This window comes from Pogona vitticeps, chromosome 1, assembly GCF_051106095.1.
Source record: "Pogona vitticeps strain Pit_001003342236 chromosome 1, PviZW2.1, whole genome shotgun sequence".
NCBI classification, from domain to species: Eukaryota; Metazoa; Chordata; class Lepidosauria; order Squamata; family Agamidae; genus Pogona; species Pogona vitticeps.
In genome coordinates, this window is record NC_135783.1 from 184,547,142 (window position 1) to 184,565,343 (window position 18,202).

Genomic DNA, 18,202 nt, shown 5'->3' on the forward strand with positions numbered 1-18,202 from the left:
CAGTGAGATTTCTGGAGAAAAAGGGGATTTTATATAGAGAGACCCTGAGGAATATCTCAACAGGGGGAGATGGGATCCGAAGTCAGCTAGTGGTACCTGAAAAGTATCGCCCCATGATCTTACAAAGGGGGCACTCTGACATGTTTGCTGCGCACTTAGGGGTGAACAAGACACAGCAGAGAATCACACAGAATTTTTACTGGCCTGACATAGGGAAGCAGATCAGGGAGTTCTGTAAACAATGTGATGTGTGTCAAAGGCAGGGGAATAGCCGCGACAGGACCAAAGCAAAGTTGTGCCCTTTGCCTGTGATTGACACTCCGTTCAAATGTATAGGGGTGGATATTGTGGGACCTTTGCCCAAGGCCACAAAGAGGGGGAACAGGTTCATTCTCACCATTGTGGACCATGCCACGAGGTACCCTGAAGCCATACCCTTGACTAACATTGAAACTAACACAGTGGCAGATGCCTTGGTGGGGTATATGTCCAGGATGGGATTTGCCTCAGAAATAATCACAGATTTGGGAGCATCGTTCACATCGAAGCTCATGAAACGCTTATGGCAAATCTGTGGAATTAAGCACAAGGAAACCACTGCTTATCATCCTGAAAGTAATGGGTTAACTGAGAAGTTCAATGGGACTCTAATGCACATGATTAGGGCTTACTTGGCAGAGAATCCAAACAATTGGGACCAGAAGCTGCAATCCCTTTTGTTTGCTTATCGATCAGTGCCACAAGCCAGTACCGGGTTCAGTCCATTTGAACTTTTATTTGGAAGAAAGGTGAAAGGGCCCCTTGATTTGATCAAACAAAATTGGGAGCAGATCACCCAGGATGACCCACAAGACGTTGTGACATACATAGACACCTTGAGGAAGGACCTAAAGAGAAACCCAGAGCTAGCAGCAGAGACCCTGCAAGCTCAAAAGGTCAGAAAGAAAGCTTGGGATGACCAGGAAGGCAGGGAGAGGCACTTTAACCCAGGGGAGGGAGTGCTTTGGCCTAGGTCCTGTAAAGAGAGCAAGTGTCAGCTGGGTATCCCAGAAACAAAATATTTGGGTCACATGGTAGGGGGAGGAGTGATAAAACCCCTGGAGGCCAAAATAGAAGCTGTTCGTGATTGGCCCAGACCCAACACCAAGAAAAAAGTCAAATCATTTCTTGGGTTGGTGGGCTACTACAGAAAGTTCATCCCGAGGTTTAGCGAGATTGCGGCTCCGCTGACCGATCTGACGAGGAAGAAGGCTGATGACCGCATCCCGTGGACCAGTGACTGTGAGGAGGCGTTCCAGAGGTTGAAGCAGGCGCTCATCAACTATCCAATGCTGCGTGCTCCAGACTTCGACCGGGAGTTCATCATCTACACCGATGCGTCTAACAGCGGGGTAGGAGCAGTTCTTTGCCAGGAGGATGAGAGTGGTGACCAGCATCCAGTGTCCTACCTGAGTAGGAAACTTCAAAAAGGTGAGAGACATTTGGCAACCGTGGAGAAGGAGTGTTTGGCCATAGTCTACGCGATCCAGAAGGCCAAGCCTTACATCTGGGGAAGACATTTTGTTCTGTGCACTGACCATTCACCACTGCAATGGTTAAAGACAATGAAAACCCACAATAGCAAACTTATGAGGTGGGCTTTAAACCTACAGGACTATGACTTTGAAGTGAAGGTGGTCAGAGGGTCAGTGAACTGTGTTGCTGACGCCTTGTCAAGAAGACCTGAAGAATGAAGACGGCGAAAGAAACATGGACTATGTATATATATTGATGACAAAAAGTTAAATGTACCTGTTTTTTGAACTTGGTTTGTATGAATAAAGGTAAATTGATGTAATGTATATGGTAAATGTTTAAATGCCTAATTGATATGGTTAACTTAGAATGTAAGTATAAGTAAGTATGATATGGTATGTATAACTGTTGTTGTGTGTTTTATCCAGGTTGTTTTTTGGGAAAAAGCACCTTAGCTTTCCCCCTACAAAACAACTTATAAAGAGGGGAGGTGTTACCTACAGCACTGATGTTACCTGTCTGTCATGGGTTTGGAGGGAAAGTTCCATCCTATGGGGAGTGGAAGGCGGGACATCAGGAGGAGGGGCTGTACTGTATATATATGTGATGCGTGTGTGGAGAAGTTAGGAGACGCTGGGATGTGAAGAAGCAGCAGCTGGGAAGAAGAAGCTGGTGTGGGAGTCTGTGTGTCAGACAGGGTACTACTGTGTGTCAGAGTACCAACCTGATAGGTTCAGGTGTCTGTTGGTTAGCCAGAACTGATAGGTTCAGGGTCTGTGCTTCAAGTTAAGGGTTCTGTGTGAACCAAACTGTGTGCATGTATGAATGAGACTAAGCCACGTTACTATATCTTATTCACCTGATTATTTTATTTTCCCTGTGTGTTGTTTTAAATAAACCTTGTTCTTTATTTGTTTAAAAATCCATCCCTGGTCTGTGTGACTTCTTATAGGGAATGGTTGGTGGCAGCTTAGTTAACGTGTGGCAGATCCCAGTAGGTCTGGGTTTGTCACAATGGGTTCTTGGGAAGTTTTAAAGTTAAGCTGTAGTGACAACACAGGACCATTACATCTCCTTAGATAGGGTGGTGGACTCATTTAAGAGTTCCCTGAACATACTCATTCCTCAACTGATGTGTGTGAACTACTACTGTATTTTTTTGTGTATAAAATGACATTTTTTACCAAAATAATTAGAGGAAACATTGAGGGTCATTTTATACACGGAAGGAAGCAGTTGCGCGCTCGGGCACTTCTTGCTGCCGCCACTGTTGCCCAATTCCCTCTTCCAGAGCTCACGGCTTGTCCCCTCCGGTGGCCGAGGCAGCAGGAGGAGGCAGAGATGGAGGCAAAGGAGCTTTCACACGGGCTCTGGTGCCTCTTGCTGCTGCCTTCCCTCGCCCGCCTGATCACCACCTCTAGCGAGACTGTCGGGCTCAGCTCAGTCCTGCCTTGTCCCTTCCGGTGTTGGAGGCAGCAGGAGGCAGAGGCAAAAGAGCATTCACATGCGCTTGGGCGCCTCCTGCTGCTGCCTCCCCCTGCTTGCCTGATCACCATTGCCTTGTCCTCTCCATGGTGGAGGCAGCAGGAAGCAGAGGTGAAGGCAAGCAAGAAGTCGTGCATGCTCGGGCGCCTCTTCCTGCCTCGTTAGCAAAAAGGGAGCAACGGCTCCCCTTCCTTTTTTGCTAAAGCTCCATACCTTCTCAAAAGGTGAGGAAAAGTGGCAGGGACTTTGACAGCTGCTTTCCTTGCCTTTTGCCAATGTACGGAGCTTAGCAAAAAGGGAGCCCTTTGATCCCTTTTTAAAATTTGGGGTTAGAAAAAAGGGGGTTCGTCTTATACTTTGGGTCATCTTATACACGGAAAAATACGGTATATAACACGCAGCTTTACACTTGCACAGTATTTCCAGGCAGCTGACTACTTTAGAAACAATATTCTCAATATAAGACACAGCCAATGCAAGTGAAGGTTTTGTTTACATGCATTCACCCAATTCCTTTCCAAGGGAGCACTTCACAAAGCAACTTTTCAAGAGCAGTGGGTTTGTGAGATGATGTGTACAATACTAATTAAGGTGCTGCTGCCAGCACTAAGAAGAGTTGTGAGGGGAAAACATGGTCTTCCGACACTGAAAATATTATTGCATGACAGTCTTTTGTCAACAGTAGTAATTTAGAGACCATAGGATCTTGGAGCATGAAAAGATAATGCTAGCCTTCCAAATAATGAAAAAGAATTCACCTTTACTGTACACTATATGTATTAGATCTTTGCTGAAGGGAATGTTTCAAGGTCTGAACATGCTTTGGTTATTTCCCCTTAAACAGTGTACAGTATGCAGCTTCAGTTTTCCATCACAGAAGTTTGGAGAGGCATTTGCTGAGAACACCAGTACTGACAAGGCAGCATTTTCACAATGCTGCCCCATAACCATGAGCTTAATAAACCATCAGAACCACTAATGCAATAAGCAGTGGGCTTGTTTCAATATTAAGGTTCTTTTCTTTCAAGACACAAAAATTACATGCAGATGTTGACCTTGAACGCTTTTGCAATCAAAATATCAGAAAGCACCACAAAATGTACTCTGAACAATTTGGCAAAGATCAGATGTTTATTGTCAAACCATAATCTAGTTTCCAAGTTATTTTTCTGCATGTTTCTCATATACTCTAATGAAAAGAAGCATAGTTCTAAAGACCTCCAATTATCCCAAAATATCAAATACAGTAGCCAGCTAGCTTCTAGATAGGGGGGGGGGGGGGGTTGTAAAAGGAATTTTCTAAAATATCTACTGCAAGAAAAACTAAAGTGCTTCTTCATAAAAGCAGCATTCAAAGGCCAGCAGCAGTTTCTGTACGCCACCCCAAAGACTTAACTCAGTGGCACAAAAAAATACCAAGTTTAAACTCTATACACTTAAACAGTTATGATGCTACATCCAATGTTTACAAGTCTTTTGAGTCCACCCATTCTCCTGCGGACTCCACACCCTCCAGCACTGCATACTTGGGGTGTGGAGTGGCTAGCAGAGTGAAACAGAATCCATTCTACTGCCTGATGACATTGCATCCTTAGATGATGTACAATCTCACTCTTTATTAGGAGCTTAAATATGTCCCCAGACAATAAAACCCGCCCATTGTTCTGGCCAACCAACTGTTGTTTTCAAATTGATCCTATAATTCTAACTGCTAAAAGCAGGGTATTTTGGTCACAAGGTTGATAAGGAAACATTCCACGATTCCATGGTAGAGATAGGTTTTAATTATTTTATGAAAGAAGTGTCAAAATGAAAAGCCTTTGGAAACTCCAACCTCAGCTTATTAACCATGTGCCACTCAAACTGTTAACAGAAATATTTGACTGGAATGTGTGAGTTACAATATTCAATAATGCATATCAGCATCCTGGCTACTCTATCCTGTTCCACGTATCTCTGCACACTTGGGAGGCATCCTTAAGCAGCATCCATATAGGTTGGTCTCCTCAAGTACTTTAATGTGCACTACCATTTGCAGATATCTAGGAACTAAAAAGAAGGGCCAAAAAGCAGACTTTCAAGTGCCAAAGAGGGGGCACTAGATTAGGACTAATGTTCACATGGATAGACACATTTTTACTAAAGCATCAAAATTACTTCCTCTCTTTGGAACACCATAACTGAAATACTGAAACACTTACACAGCCTAATTAGTCATCCTAAAAACTTATATACTGTAGCGCATATGCTCCACTGCAAGTAGGAACTACTGCTGCTCTTGCAAGTCAAGGCATCTGACTTTCACTGGTTCCTACACACTTAAGTCTCCCATTCCTTCAGGAAAGCTGTTCCTGAGAGTTTTGGAATCCTCTAGAATGGAACAGAATACGGTGTGAAGAACAGTAGTAAATGGGGTGACTGGTGAAAACAAGCACTGAGGCAAAGTCATCCCCCCAATACAACTCATAGGAAACCTATGAGGAGATACAAGTTTCATTGTTGATTTTGGTTCTATCATCTCTCCACAGTTTAGAGTTGAACATCCTACATAGGCTTTCTGAGAATTCTGTACATCTTGTAATTTCTTACAAATGCACAATAACTCTAAGTTTAGACAATTCCATTTTATATACTATTTCCAAATACTGAGTTACAAAATTTATAAAAGTATTCTTCAGACTCATTACTGAATGCTTCTACAGTAATTTTAGTTATAGGGTTTTTAAAAACTAAATATACATCAAGGTTGTTTTTCACTCTCAGAAGCTGTTGCTTTATAGACCACTATTTCTTGGAGTTCCTCCATTACCAACTGGTAATCATTGAGTGTTGAACTTTTCCAAAACCCTTTTTACCACAATTGATACAGAGTTTAACAGTCTCAAGATATAAGTCAGCAAAAGTATTAGCAGTCATTTAATCTGCAGTTATTAAAAGGGAATGTTGAACTAGAAGTAAGCTTATACATTCTTGGTCACATAAAAAAGATTTTTTTTAAATGTCAAAAGAACATAGGTGTCAGAAACTGGGTGGAAACTGCAGAGCACTGGTGATGCAACAGTATAGTAGTTATGCACTGTATTTTCCAAGGAAAGTGTGATTTCACTTGCATTGAAGACTTAAGCTGTCTCAATATAGCCAACTTGCTGTCTTGCTTGTGCTATATCAAAGTGCTAAAACAATGCAATCCAAAGTTCTTGACTAAATAATTCTAAACAAAAGGATGTATTATTCTGAAATATTTAACAAATAAGACAATCATAAGTCATTAGAAGCATTTCAGGATGCTATTTTGTAGCTTGAGTCTCAAACTTTTGACCACAAAAAGCCATACAGGTAAAACAAATGTTAAGTAAGTTTTCCATCTGACATTAGTTTCTGTGAATGACTCTTGCTTTTCTCAAAGGTCAGTTTTAATCAGAAAAGGACTTATATCTGAACTACTGATTTCCTGTTGCTCTTTAGCTGCAAAACCAAGACAAGGTTGAGCTTTAACAGATGTCTGAAAAAGCAATCATAACCACACATGGGAGCATCTACCCTTCCACAACTTCAGAGAAAACCACACTTTCAAATTACTCATGTTTAATATTCATTTTTGTAGTTACTGCAATACTTTGTTTTGCAACAGGGTCAGAATACTTCATGAACTCTGAAGTGATTGTCTAAGGAAGGTGCCTCATCAGCAAAGTGAAGCTGACTATTCACATTCACACCAAGCTCCTCAAGGATTTGTACAAATCTCTTGTGCTCTCTTCCAATCCATGCCCTCATCATGTCAAACACCTGGTATGGTGTAACATGAGCATGTGCTGAAATCCCAGTCTCAGCAAAATCTTTAAGTACATCAGGGTAGGTTACCCATGTGTTGCTTCCTCCAGAATGACCACCATCCAGCCAATAGATTGCTCTTATGTTTTTTATGAAGGCATTTATGTTCTTGTCCTTTTTTGCTTCCTTCAGTTCGTAAAGCAACTGATTCAAGACAACACAGCCTTTACTGAATCCTATTAACGTAAATGACACTTCATCAACAACAGTAGGCTCAATAAAATTCACAGAAGTATTGTTGAAATGTTCACAGTCACTCTCCGTTTCTGGACATCCATTAGCAGCAGCTACAGAAGGCAATTCACAGGGAACTGCCTTTGTATCCTTGGGGAACTCATACTTCCTCTTCTGAGACAGTAGAATGTTCTGAGCAAGTTTAAATGCATTAACCAATAACGAATGAAGGTGTTTGAAGGCTCCAAAGTCACTGCAGTGTTCAGGTGCTCCAAACAGATTACTCGCAACAAAATTGTCATAGCAGCTGAATTTGTGCAAATGCATACGGGAACATTTTATAACCCAAATGTAACTGCCTGGGAAACGACGACCAAGTAGAGCAGCAACATTTTCTAAGCACCACTGTTCCCACTGAAAGTTTTCTGGATGGCAAATCATAACTTCACGATAGCTCTGAAATTAGACAAGTGATACAGAATCTTATTATTTAATAGCAAACTGCTGAGAAACATGTTAAGTCATGTCCATTTACAAAATGTGCTTATTGCTATTTGATACTAACAAAATTTTAGTACAACACACAAGTGGATAACCAGAGCAACATAGAATTTTACACACACACTTATTTAAAAAGAAAACTCAAACCTTCTGCCTCTTTCATATTAGATTGAAATGTTCAGTTTCTTTCATATACTGTAATGAAGTTTACCTGGTGGATAATAAGCTTAAGGGTTTAAAAAAAAGGTGAAATCCCAAGCTTTTCAAGACCAAGAGTTTAGCAGATAGAAATGACTTCAAGAGCCAAGGTTTATAAAATTATAAATATTATAAACAAAAAAGCTGACTTAGCAGTAAGAGAAAATTTAAGAATTAAAAAATTACTACAACCTAGATACATCATTGATCATGATAAATGAATGGAACATGAATGCTCACCAAGACTATGATCGATGAACTTCCAAAGGGTATTTGGCTGGCCACAAAGTGCTTGACTAGATAAACTTTAGTTGGATACCACAAGCAACAGTGCCAAAGGGAACCTTAGTGTGTTTGCTCATTTATTTATCCATTTCTCGTTTATAGGCCCCCTTCCTCCCAACTGGGAGGACCTCAAGGTCGCTCACAGTGTTAAAAGATTAATAATACAGTATTATAATGGTACTGTAATTAAAATACACTGAATGATTAAAAACATTTAAAACTTTAAAAATGAACTTATGGGGGGAGGAATTAATGAATCTTGTCTACCTTCACACTGTTCACCTTTGCAAACTAAACCTTGCATTGGTTTCAATCAACTTCTGCATGTTTAATAGTGCTCAACTGTTGCAAGAGTTGAGAAAAGACTGATTCCCAAACTTGGCCCCATATGTTCTTGGACCCGAAATCTCAGAAGCCCTGGTTACTGCCTGTGGTGTTCAAGGCTTCTGGGACTTCAAAGACATATTTGCCTAATATTTGGTAATCCCTGGTATAAACTCTGCTTCCTACAGACACATGCTGAGAAGACACTCCCCAGAGGTAGCAATATCACTCTTTCTGCACGGAAAATGAACCGAGGGGCAATGAAAGAAGGAAATACTGCCATGTGCCAGTTTTACTCCATAGTTGACACCAGCAAGATAATTCAAGGGCTGACCAGCAGCCACGTTTGATGCTTATACCTGTACTTTCATTAATATTCTGGATTCTACCACCTTGTAGCCTTATTCAAGCAGACTGCAAAGGCAGACAGGGCCATGTTTGTAAGGGAAAAAAAGATACACAGAACACAAATCTCACATGTAGAATGAAAAGACTGTATAGAAGAGTTTTAGAAGGATGTTTAATTTCCTCAGCCGCTTCAACAGAAGGTGAACCTTGAGAGTTGTGGGGGGTAACAGGACAGGAATGTGCTGAAAAGCAGGGCCTAACGTGGGAACGACGGGCTCTTTCCTTGACACGTGTCTGGATTTTGCACCCTCTCTCCCCCAACAGGAATAAGAGTCCCTTGAGAAGAACGCTTAAAGAAAAGTGACCAGAGAGCTCTTTTAAGATTCCTTAAAAATTTTCCGCTTTTTCATCCCCGGCGTCTGGTTGTTTTATTGCAAGCTCTTTTTACAAAGCAATAATAATAAATGAGGTCTTTTTCACCAAAGCAATTCCATGCACGCCTATGGGGAAGCAATGGCCTCTGGAAAACATGGGGCAGATGCCCGGGGGAGGGTGTGCAAGGATTCCTGCATGAGGCGCGTTCAAGGAGGAAGGAAGGAAAGCCCCCCCCCCCGCCCACACACACACACACACACACCGGTTTCAGCAGCCCTTTCACACCCGGCTCTCTTACCTGCACGTCCCCCGGGAAATAGAGGACATGATGCTGAGGGGGGCCCGGTGGCGGGGCCGAAGGGGGCAGGAGCAGGAGGACGTCGTTGGCTTTGAAGGGCTCGGCGCCCGGCACCTCCGGCAACCGCAGCCACGGCAGGCTCAGCCGCGGGGAAGGCGGCGGCGGCGGCGACGACAAAGGCCCGCTGCCGCCCGAGGGCCCCGACAGACAGGCGGTGGGGCCGCCCCGCAAACTCATGGTCCGCGAGAGGCAGAGGAAAGCGGAGCCGACGAGTCCCCTCAGGACGGAGGAGGCGGCAGGTAGACAGCGCCTGCTCATGGAGCCTCCGCGACGCGCGCTCTCTCTCTCTCTCTCTCTCTCTGAGGAGGCGCCTGCCTCGACCCCGCCCCGCGCACGCGCGCAGCGGGGGGAGGCCTCCGACGCTTTCCGCGGCCAAAACAAACGCGCGAACCAACTGAACCGGACCCCCCCTCCCCTCCAGCTCACGTCACCCAGGCCGCGCAGGGCCGGTTGCGCATGCGTCCGGGCGGCGCAGCAAGGAGGAGGTACTGTAAGGCAAAGTGTTTTAGAGAGGGGCGGGGAAAAGGGTGGGATCCTGGGACGTCCCTCCCCCATGATTGGCAGTCCATTTCCTCTCCTCTGGTTGGATAATGAACAAAAAAAAGAGCGGGTAGTTCGAAGGAGGAAAACGTAAGGCTGCGTCGATGGGAGTTTCGGCCCGGCTTTGCCAAGAAGGAGCCGCCGGAGGGCGCGGGGCATGTTAGGGGAGGCATGAGGGGCGGCAGAGGATAGGACGAGTCTATTTAAATGTATATGAGTTCTTCCTTAGTTAATATAAGTGGAATCTTTTTTTAAAAAAAATGTTTTGATAATTATTTTTATTTTTAAAAAAACCAATACTGGCCTGCATGATCTTTTCTGGATGTAGCCCTGGGAGCTAGCTGCCTCAAAAACAAGAAAGGTTCTCCCTTATGCTGCCCTTAAGAGTGCCACACTTTATTTGGCATAAGCTTTTGTGAACTTTCACCTAATGCTATTGGATGAAGCAGGCTCTCCTCCACCAAAGTGTATGCCAAGTAAAGCAGATAAGTCACAAGACTGTTACAAATGAAATGTTAATAGTTAGGCGACTTGTGGCTTTCCTGAGTTTACTGGACAGCAATTCCCATCAACCTTCAGCGTATGCTGTGCTGGCTAGGTCTGATGTAAGTTTGGTGCGTGAATCCCTGGTGGTCTATAGACGGCCCGGCTGCACATGTGTTAAAGAATCTGAGGTCTTTTCAGGATGTTAAAGCTGGGCTCTCAATTTAGGCTTTAGTAGTACAGCAGATGAGATAATTATCCTGGACACATTATAATCAAGAGGCCAACTCATCTCTGTCAGCATTGATATATAGAACCCAGGGCACCCAGAAGCAGGAAAGTGCGGAAAGGAGTTATACTGAGTTACAGCACAGGGAAATATCAGTGATATTTCATATATAATGTGCTTCAGATTGCCATATTCCCTTCCATGTTTTCATGGCCGAAACTGCTCTCCTGAGATTTTGTTAGTGGCATTAATGGATTTAAGTTGTATTGGTATTTTTAATCCTCTTCTTTCCTCCTTGGACCACTACGAAGGAATGCAGTCTCCACCCCACCCCAGAACTCCTCTGAAACTAAATTTAGTCCGCACGGGTGCCACCCCAGAGCATACCCTGTCCCCCGTGAGCATGCCCTGCACTATCCACGCATGTGTGAGCGCGCCCCATCCCAGCAAGTGCACCCCACGCATGTGCGTGACTGTGCCCCGCCCCACTGCAAGCGTGCCCCGTGCCATCCACACATACACGTGAGTGCCCTGTCCCCATGAGCACACCTGCACCATCCACGCATGCGCACAAAAGTGCTCTGCCTCCCGCAAGCGGATCCCCCACCCCCAACCGGTCCACAGGTCGGAAAAGGTTGGGGACCACTGCTGTAGAGGTTCTTTAGTCCTGCTCTGTAAGAAGCTGCAGTTCATACAGTGTGCCTCTGCTGTGACACTGACAACGTATCCATAATTCTGTGCCACTGGCAACTGATTCGCATGGGAAGGGGAAAAGCCAAACATACATGTCTGAGACGCAGTGCAGTATATAAACACTCTCATTTATGTAATTATTGATTACCGTAATTCATGCCTAAAGTATCCTTTCTTATGTCCATTATTTCCTTTTATCACACATCTCTTATTTTGATTTAGTTAATTCTTAGTATTTGAGATGCATCTCCACAAGTAAATCAGCTATACATTTGCCCAATCACTTCAAATGTTGCACATTATGGTTGCAACATTACTTGGTTTATCGAATCAATAATAACAGGAAGGCAAATCCTATGGATACTGTAATATTGCAGTCTGCCCCCACATCTTTTGCGGGTATATCAGGAACAAAGCAGTGATTTAAAACACAGACTGTTCGTTCTCATAGGCCCTCAGAGGCAGCCACTGCCCTCAAGCATCAGATTTTGCAGTACAGTGTATTTTTGCCATTTATCCCTGGCATCGATCCACATGAATTTTAATGTACGCTCATCTCCAAATCATTGCCCATCTCCATTTCCTCGGTTATGGCACTGGCGTGAGAGGTTGGACTGTAAGCTTCTTTGAAGTGGCATATTTTATTCCCACTTGTACTCTGCAAGGAGCTGTCCATGGAGTGCTCATGGTGTTGATGATGAAGATGAGGCTTGCCAGGTCTCCGAGAATGAGGCGCTGTGCCAGGAAATGGCTGGGCTCCCCTGAATCTCCAGGCCAGGCAAACAAATGTGAGGAGCAGTGGTGGAAGGGAAGGAACAAGTCTCGTTTATTGTTACGGGGTGGCCATAGTGTTTGGGTACCCAACTCTCCGAATGGCACCAGGGCTCACTGGCTTCCTGTGTCTGTCCAACACGACACATAATATACTTGCTTAGGAGCTCAAACAGGGAACCCACAGTGCCTAGCTCACTCCCTCACACATGCATGGAGAAATATTATGTTCCCAATTCCTGTGACATCACAAGGCCCCACACCGTGACTTCACAAAGACCCACTCCAGGCATTGGGCCCCAGATATAATGAGGGGATGGGGAAGATAATCCCATGACAGCCCCTGACAAACAAGACAACAAAATCATTCTGGAAAAATACTTTTATTGGTTTTGGAAAAGAGGCTAAACGGGTATCCTCAGCGGAGACAACGGCCTGGTTCAGCTCCAGCAGGACGCCTGCATTCTGGTCCCTCGCATCCCCCTGGGGAAGAGGAAGCTTCGGGCCCTGCAAGAGAAAGAGAGAGAAGAAACAACTAAGGAACGAGCTTATCCACTGCCGTCAACCAGCTTCAACCCAGGCATATCCACCGACCAATGTTCTGACAACTTCATTCCAAAGTTCTGCCTGCCAACATCCCCTGGCTTCCAGCAGGAATATCCACCCATTCATCTCTTCCACTTCGCTTCTGAAGCCAGCCTCTGCCAGCTCCCAAATGCTTGGGTCACACACACACTCCAGCGACATCCCAACGGAACGCCAACCAGCCCATTCACACACAGACACACATAGACACCAGCCGCCACCCCCTGACACACACACCTTCACTCCACCAGCCATTCACACACACGTCCAGGCTTTTATCCACCGATATCCACCAAGCTTCCACCAGCTGGTTTCAGGAGGTGAACGTCCCCCGGCTTCATCTGCCAACCTCTGCCGGCCTCCGCCTTGCGGCCTCAGCCAGCTTCTGCAGGGAGATTCTACCAGCTTCTGTCTGCCAACGTCCACCAACTTCCCCCTGGTCCATCTCCGACATCAGCCAGCTTCAAGCCATGGATCTCTGTCAGCCTCGAGCTGTTAACTTGCAAGCCCACTTAGCAAGTTCATCTGCTTTCACGAGAGAACTGAGAGAACTTGCCTTGGGCAGAAGGGCTGGGTCCTCTGCTGCCACTGCCGCTCTCCCTGCCAGACTGCCCTCTGGCCTACCTCCTGGTCTCCTCCCCTGCCCAGCAAGCCCATTTATCTGCCAGCAGAGAGGTGGGGCCCCTGTGAGGTCACAAAGACCCAGGAGAAAAGGGGTTGGGTTCCCAAGGCAGCAGCAGCAGCACCCTCAGGATTGGCTGAGTCCTGAAGATGATGTCAACAGTCCCTCTGATCATGTGATTCACCCACAAAAGTTTGCATTTCGCATGATTTTTTTTAAAAAAAAATATTAGTGGCCTATAAATATATCCCCTGTCGCCAATCCCTCTGATTGGCCTTCTGACAGGTTTCTAGGCTGGTGCTCCAAAAAGTTATCTTCCAGCATTTGCACAAAAAGGAAATTTCTTAAGTCCTGAGCTAGGGGGAAAAATGAGAGTAATAAATGAATAAGGATGGGCACAGTCACACAATGCAGCCTTTCACCCTTTTGAGTTGGTTTTTTTTTTTTTGTCTCTTTTTGGACATTTTTTTCTTGCCCTCACCATGAAAAAGATATTAGGAGCCCATTTAAGTGTCTGAAACACATACCAGTATTTTAACACCATCCCTGCACTATCAAAGATGCAGCTCTGTTTCAAAGACTCTCCCAGCCTTTGGAACCCCCTCCCACTGGAAGGCAGATTTCCCCCATCTTTGCAGTCCTTCCAGAAGCCAGCAAAGACGTTCCTCTTCAGGTAAGCTTTCCCTTATGGACTGGCTGCCTGAATTGGGATCTTGAATGGACTGTTGTGCCTTATTGCTTTGAACACGTTTTTGGTGTTGCTTTTCTTTACTGTTTTTATTGGAGTATTTGTTCCTGTAAATTCCTTTTTCCAGCATCTTTTGAAGCATGGCTGTCAGGGACTGGACCTGCAACTTCCTGCATGCCAGACTTGCTGCCAGCCTCTGAACTAAGTTGCTCCTGTCACATTCTCCATTGCTAATGCCATCATTATTAGCCTTAGGTGGCCTTTGGTTATGGATGCCTGGCACCTTTTATACGTAGGTGCTTGCATACTGGTGTTTGCATAAGGTTTGAGTAATGTGTCCTGGCTAATTGAAAGGTGCCAAGGAGTGTCTGGGTCACATGCCTAATCATGTGCCTGATTCGCGCAACCAGGATGTACCCCAGCACTACATCAATTAGCTGCAGGTAGCCGTGGCAAGTTACTCATATCTTATGCAAGTGCCAATAGGATTTCAATTAAATTGTCTTTAAATAGAAAGTACTTCCTTTCTGTCTCCCTTTCAGCATTGAACACATTACTGCAAAAGTACTGCAGACAGTTGGGTAGACATGCGTTTCTCTCAGGCTGGACATATAGGACCGCTGCATCCACTGGATCAGTATCCACAGTTTCACTTATCTGTAGTCTGAAATTTTGAAAATGATTAGAAGAAAAAACTAGAAATAGGTATTTTCACAATGTATTTACCCAAATTGGCCACTACAGGGAGCCTGAGACCATACTAGGTATTGTTATTGTTGAAGAATACATAGCATGGTCTCTGGCTCCCTTGGTTGGCCAGTTCTGGTGATATAGGTGAAAATACATGTTCTTGGATTTTGCTCTTTTACCATGCTATGTTCACTATTATCCACAGTTTTCAGCATCCGCGGGGGCTTGTAACCAATCCCCCACAGATATGGGGTTCCGACTATACTTTCTGATTCAGAAACTGTTTTCTAGTTCCAAAATCACTCCCCGTGTCAACATTTGTACATACATAGTGTGTTATGCATACCCGTACAAATGGCTTCCTTACCAAAATGCTGAAATCAGGTCACAGCCAGCTGAACTCACACACCTGCTGACACAAGATGGGGAATACACTATAAAATTATGCAGAAGATGAATAAAATGGATAGAGCGAATCTCTTTTCCCCCTCGTGCAATACCAGAACCAGGGGACATCCATTCCAATTGAGTGTTGGAAGAGTGAAAACAGATCAAAGTATTTCTTGACCCAGTGTGTTGTTAGTCATGTAGAACTCCTTGCCACAGGATGTAGTGATGGCAGCTGGCCTAGATGCCTTTAAAAGGGGATTGGACAGATTCCTGGAGGAAAAGTCTATCACACATTAGAAGCCATGATGGGGATGTATAATCTCCAGGCTTAAAAGGAAGCTACCTCCAAATACCAACTGCAGGGGACGGTATCAGGAGACAGGTATCTAGTTGTCTCCTGTGCTGCCAGAGGCATCTGGTGGGTGATACAGTGGGTGATACAGATACAGATCTGGGGGGGCACTCTGAGATACAGGGAGCTGGACTAGATAGGCCCTTGGCCTGATCCAACAGGGCTCTTCTTATACGTTCTTATGTTCTTAAGGAGCTGAAATTCCCAAAGCTTACCAATATAATATTAATAATATAAGCGTATTCAGTGTTAACATCTCTGGAATAAAACATTAATAATGCTGTACTTCCTGTCATTGCAAAATGTGATACATGTGATTGTGGAATTCATAGAATCAAAGTATCATAAAATAATTGAGTTGGAAGGAGCGTACAAGGCCATGGGGTCCCACCCCCTGCTCAATCCTGTAATCCAAGTCAAAGCAGATCTGATACAAGGTTGAGCAATTTTCTCTTGAATGACTCCAGCATGGGTGCACTCACCACCTGCCAAGTTAACTGGTTCCAGTGTCATACAGCTCTAACAGTTAAGACGTTTTTCTCTATATTCAGCCTAAATCCGGCTTCCTGTACTTTGGGCCTTACATGATGTGTCTTGCAGTCTGGGATGAGTGAGAACAAATCCTGCCTTTCCTCAGTACAACTGCCTTTCTAGTACAGTGGTGCCCCGCAAGACGAGCACTTCGTTTTACGACGAAATCGCATAACGACGAAGTTTATGCGATCACAAAAGCGATCGCAAAACAATGTTTCCTATGGGGTTTTTTTGCTATGCGATGATCGGTTCCCTGCTTTGCTAACTCATTATTGCAAAACAACGATTTTCACACAGCTGAGCGGCAGTTTCAAAATGGCCACCGGGTAAAAAAAAATGGCCACCCGCTGTTTTCTGGGATGGATTCCTCGCTGCACGGTCAGCGAAAATGGCCGCGCTATGGAGGATCTTCGCTGGACGGTGAGTTTCAAGCCCATAGGAACGCATTAATCGGGTTTTAATGCATTTCTATGGGCTTTTAAAAATCGCTTTACAATTTTTCGTTCTACAGCGATTTCGCTGGAACGAATCAACATCATAATGCGAGGCACCATTGTATTTGAAAAGTGCTATCATATCTGCCCTCAGTCCCCTTTTCTCAAGGCTAAACATTTCCAGATTTTCAGCATTTCCTCATAGGGGTTGGTTTCCAGTCCCCTGATCATCCTCAGGTGAGTAGAAACCATCATCCTGGCCTTGACTAAAACAAAACTCTTCCAAATGTTGAAAATGAGAAAACACCCTGCGGCTTGGTGGGAGAAGAGTGAGCAGAGTAAAAAATCTGAATTAGCCCCAGGATAGACCTGCAAGGGGAAAAAGTGAGGTGGGAGGAAAAAGAGAGAGAAAGAGAAAGGGTAATTGTTGGGAATTCGGGAGGAGGAAAAAAGAATCATGACAGCTGAGTGGAGAGGAAGACTGGGTCACTGGATGGGTCCATGGGAGGACGAGCCAAGAACAGGCATGCCTCGGTAGATGAGAAGAAGCAGCAGCGGGAAGCATGAGAGATTTAAGGGGTCCTAAATTATGCAAAGAGGACCACCGGTGCTAGTTCTGAATTAAAATGAAATACGCAGGCAACAACAACAACAAAAGAGCAGAATAGAAAATAACTGATAAAGGAGGAAAGCACACTTACTTCTAAATATTTTAAAGATGACGAAGGTGTGGGGGAGGAGGCATGGAACCATTGGGAGCATTGCAGGGGTTCTCCCCTCAATTTTAGCCTTCCAATGGACAAGCTAAATCCCTACACAACACTACTCTTTATGACTTAGTAGATCATGATTAAGTTTAGAAAGTAAGGAAAAACCTACCAATGATTAATAAGAGTCTGGACAACAAATTCATACCAGTGGCTGTGCTTTGCATGCCTGTATTTTCATTATAGCTGATGTTGCAGGCAGGTGGCCCAACTGTCTTGTTCCTGGGGCCCTATATTTTAGGTAAATTCACATTGACCCATTTGCTGGAAGGACCTGCTTTGTAGCTAGACATTTGCAAACCTAAACATGTCTCCTCAGAGTCCAACTGAGCTGGATGGAACAATACTGCTGGGTCAGCAGGCACAGGACCGCCTTCCCCTAGCCGCCCCCAGGGTGTGCTTCTGGATCAGGCTTTTAGTACCACGGCAAACAACAGTCACAGAAAGATGTATTCTCAGTATAACAGTTATGAATGGCACACTAGAAAGAGGACTTGTGAATGATAACAGCACATGCAAATCTTAGCACAGGACAGGCTCTTGCCCATCGAAGTAAGAATACAGAAAGCTTCTCTGTGTGTCTCGTAAGTTGGCAGCAAATTCAGTGCCTTGGGTCCCAATGAAAACGAAAGAACGGCTCTCTCAAACAGAGAAACCAAGGCTTGCATTCAAAGACACCTGAACCACTAGGGTGTTGATTTGGAGAAACTGTTTTTTTTGTTTGTTTGTTTGTTTTTTGTTTTTGCAACCTAGCATGCTGCTTGTAGTTTGTTTGGCTAGGAATGACATTTCTGGGCTAGACTATTTAACACTAACCAATCATTCCTTTCCTGCCTCTGAATTCAAAGAGAGCTTCGCCTCTTTGTTCTGTTCTCTTTCCCTCTCTTTAGTCTGTTGAAATCTCTTGATGAATACAGTACATTATTGAATGATACAGTACATCATTGTTTCAAATCTCACTCCTAAGACCACTTCTCTTGTGACACCCCAGTTCGCTTCCAACGTTTGCAGCCTTTTATTCTACTGGTGT

The 18,202-nt window shown here is 44.5% G+C and overlaps 1 protein-coding gene and 1 long non-coding RNA gene across 2 annotated transcripts in view; both read right to left on the reverse strand.

Annotated features, from left to right (window-relative positions):
* Nucleotides 1-4,112: 4,112 nt before the first annotated feature.
* C1H2orf69 (chromosome 1 C2orf69 homolog) lies at nucleotides 4,113-9,833 on the reverse strand. The gene is made up of 2 exons (XM_020795346.3): nucleotides 9,335-9,833; nucleotides 4,113-7,461 (listed from the first exon to the last, which is right to left on the reverse strand). Exons 1-2 carry the CDS (start codon nucleotides 9,650-9,652, stop codon nucleotides 6,634-6,636), a joined length of 1,146 nt encoding a protein of 381 aa, XP_020651005.3. The 5' UTR covers nucleotides 9,653-9,833; the 3' UTR covers nucleotides 4,113-6,633.
* A 2,644-nt stretch (nucleotides 9,834-12,477) lies between these two features.
* Nucleotides 12,478-18,202, reverse strand: part of LOC144584256 (uncharacterized) — a 159,410-nt gene continuing 153,685 nt past the window's right edge. Inside the window, exon 2 of the long non-coding RNA XR_013538383.1 lies at nucleotides 12,478-12,617. This is a non-coding gene — a long non-coding RNA (uncharacterized LOC144584256). The remainder of the gene's footprint in view (nucleotides 12,618-18,202) is intronic.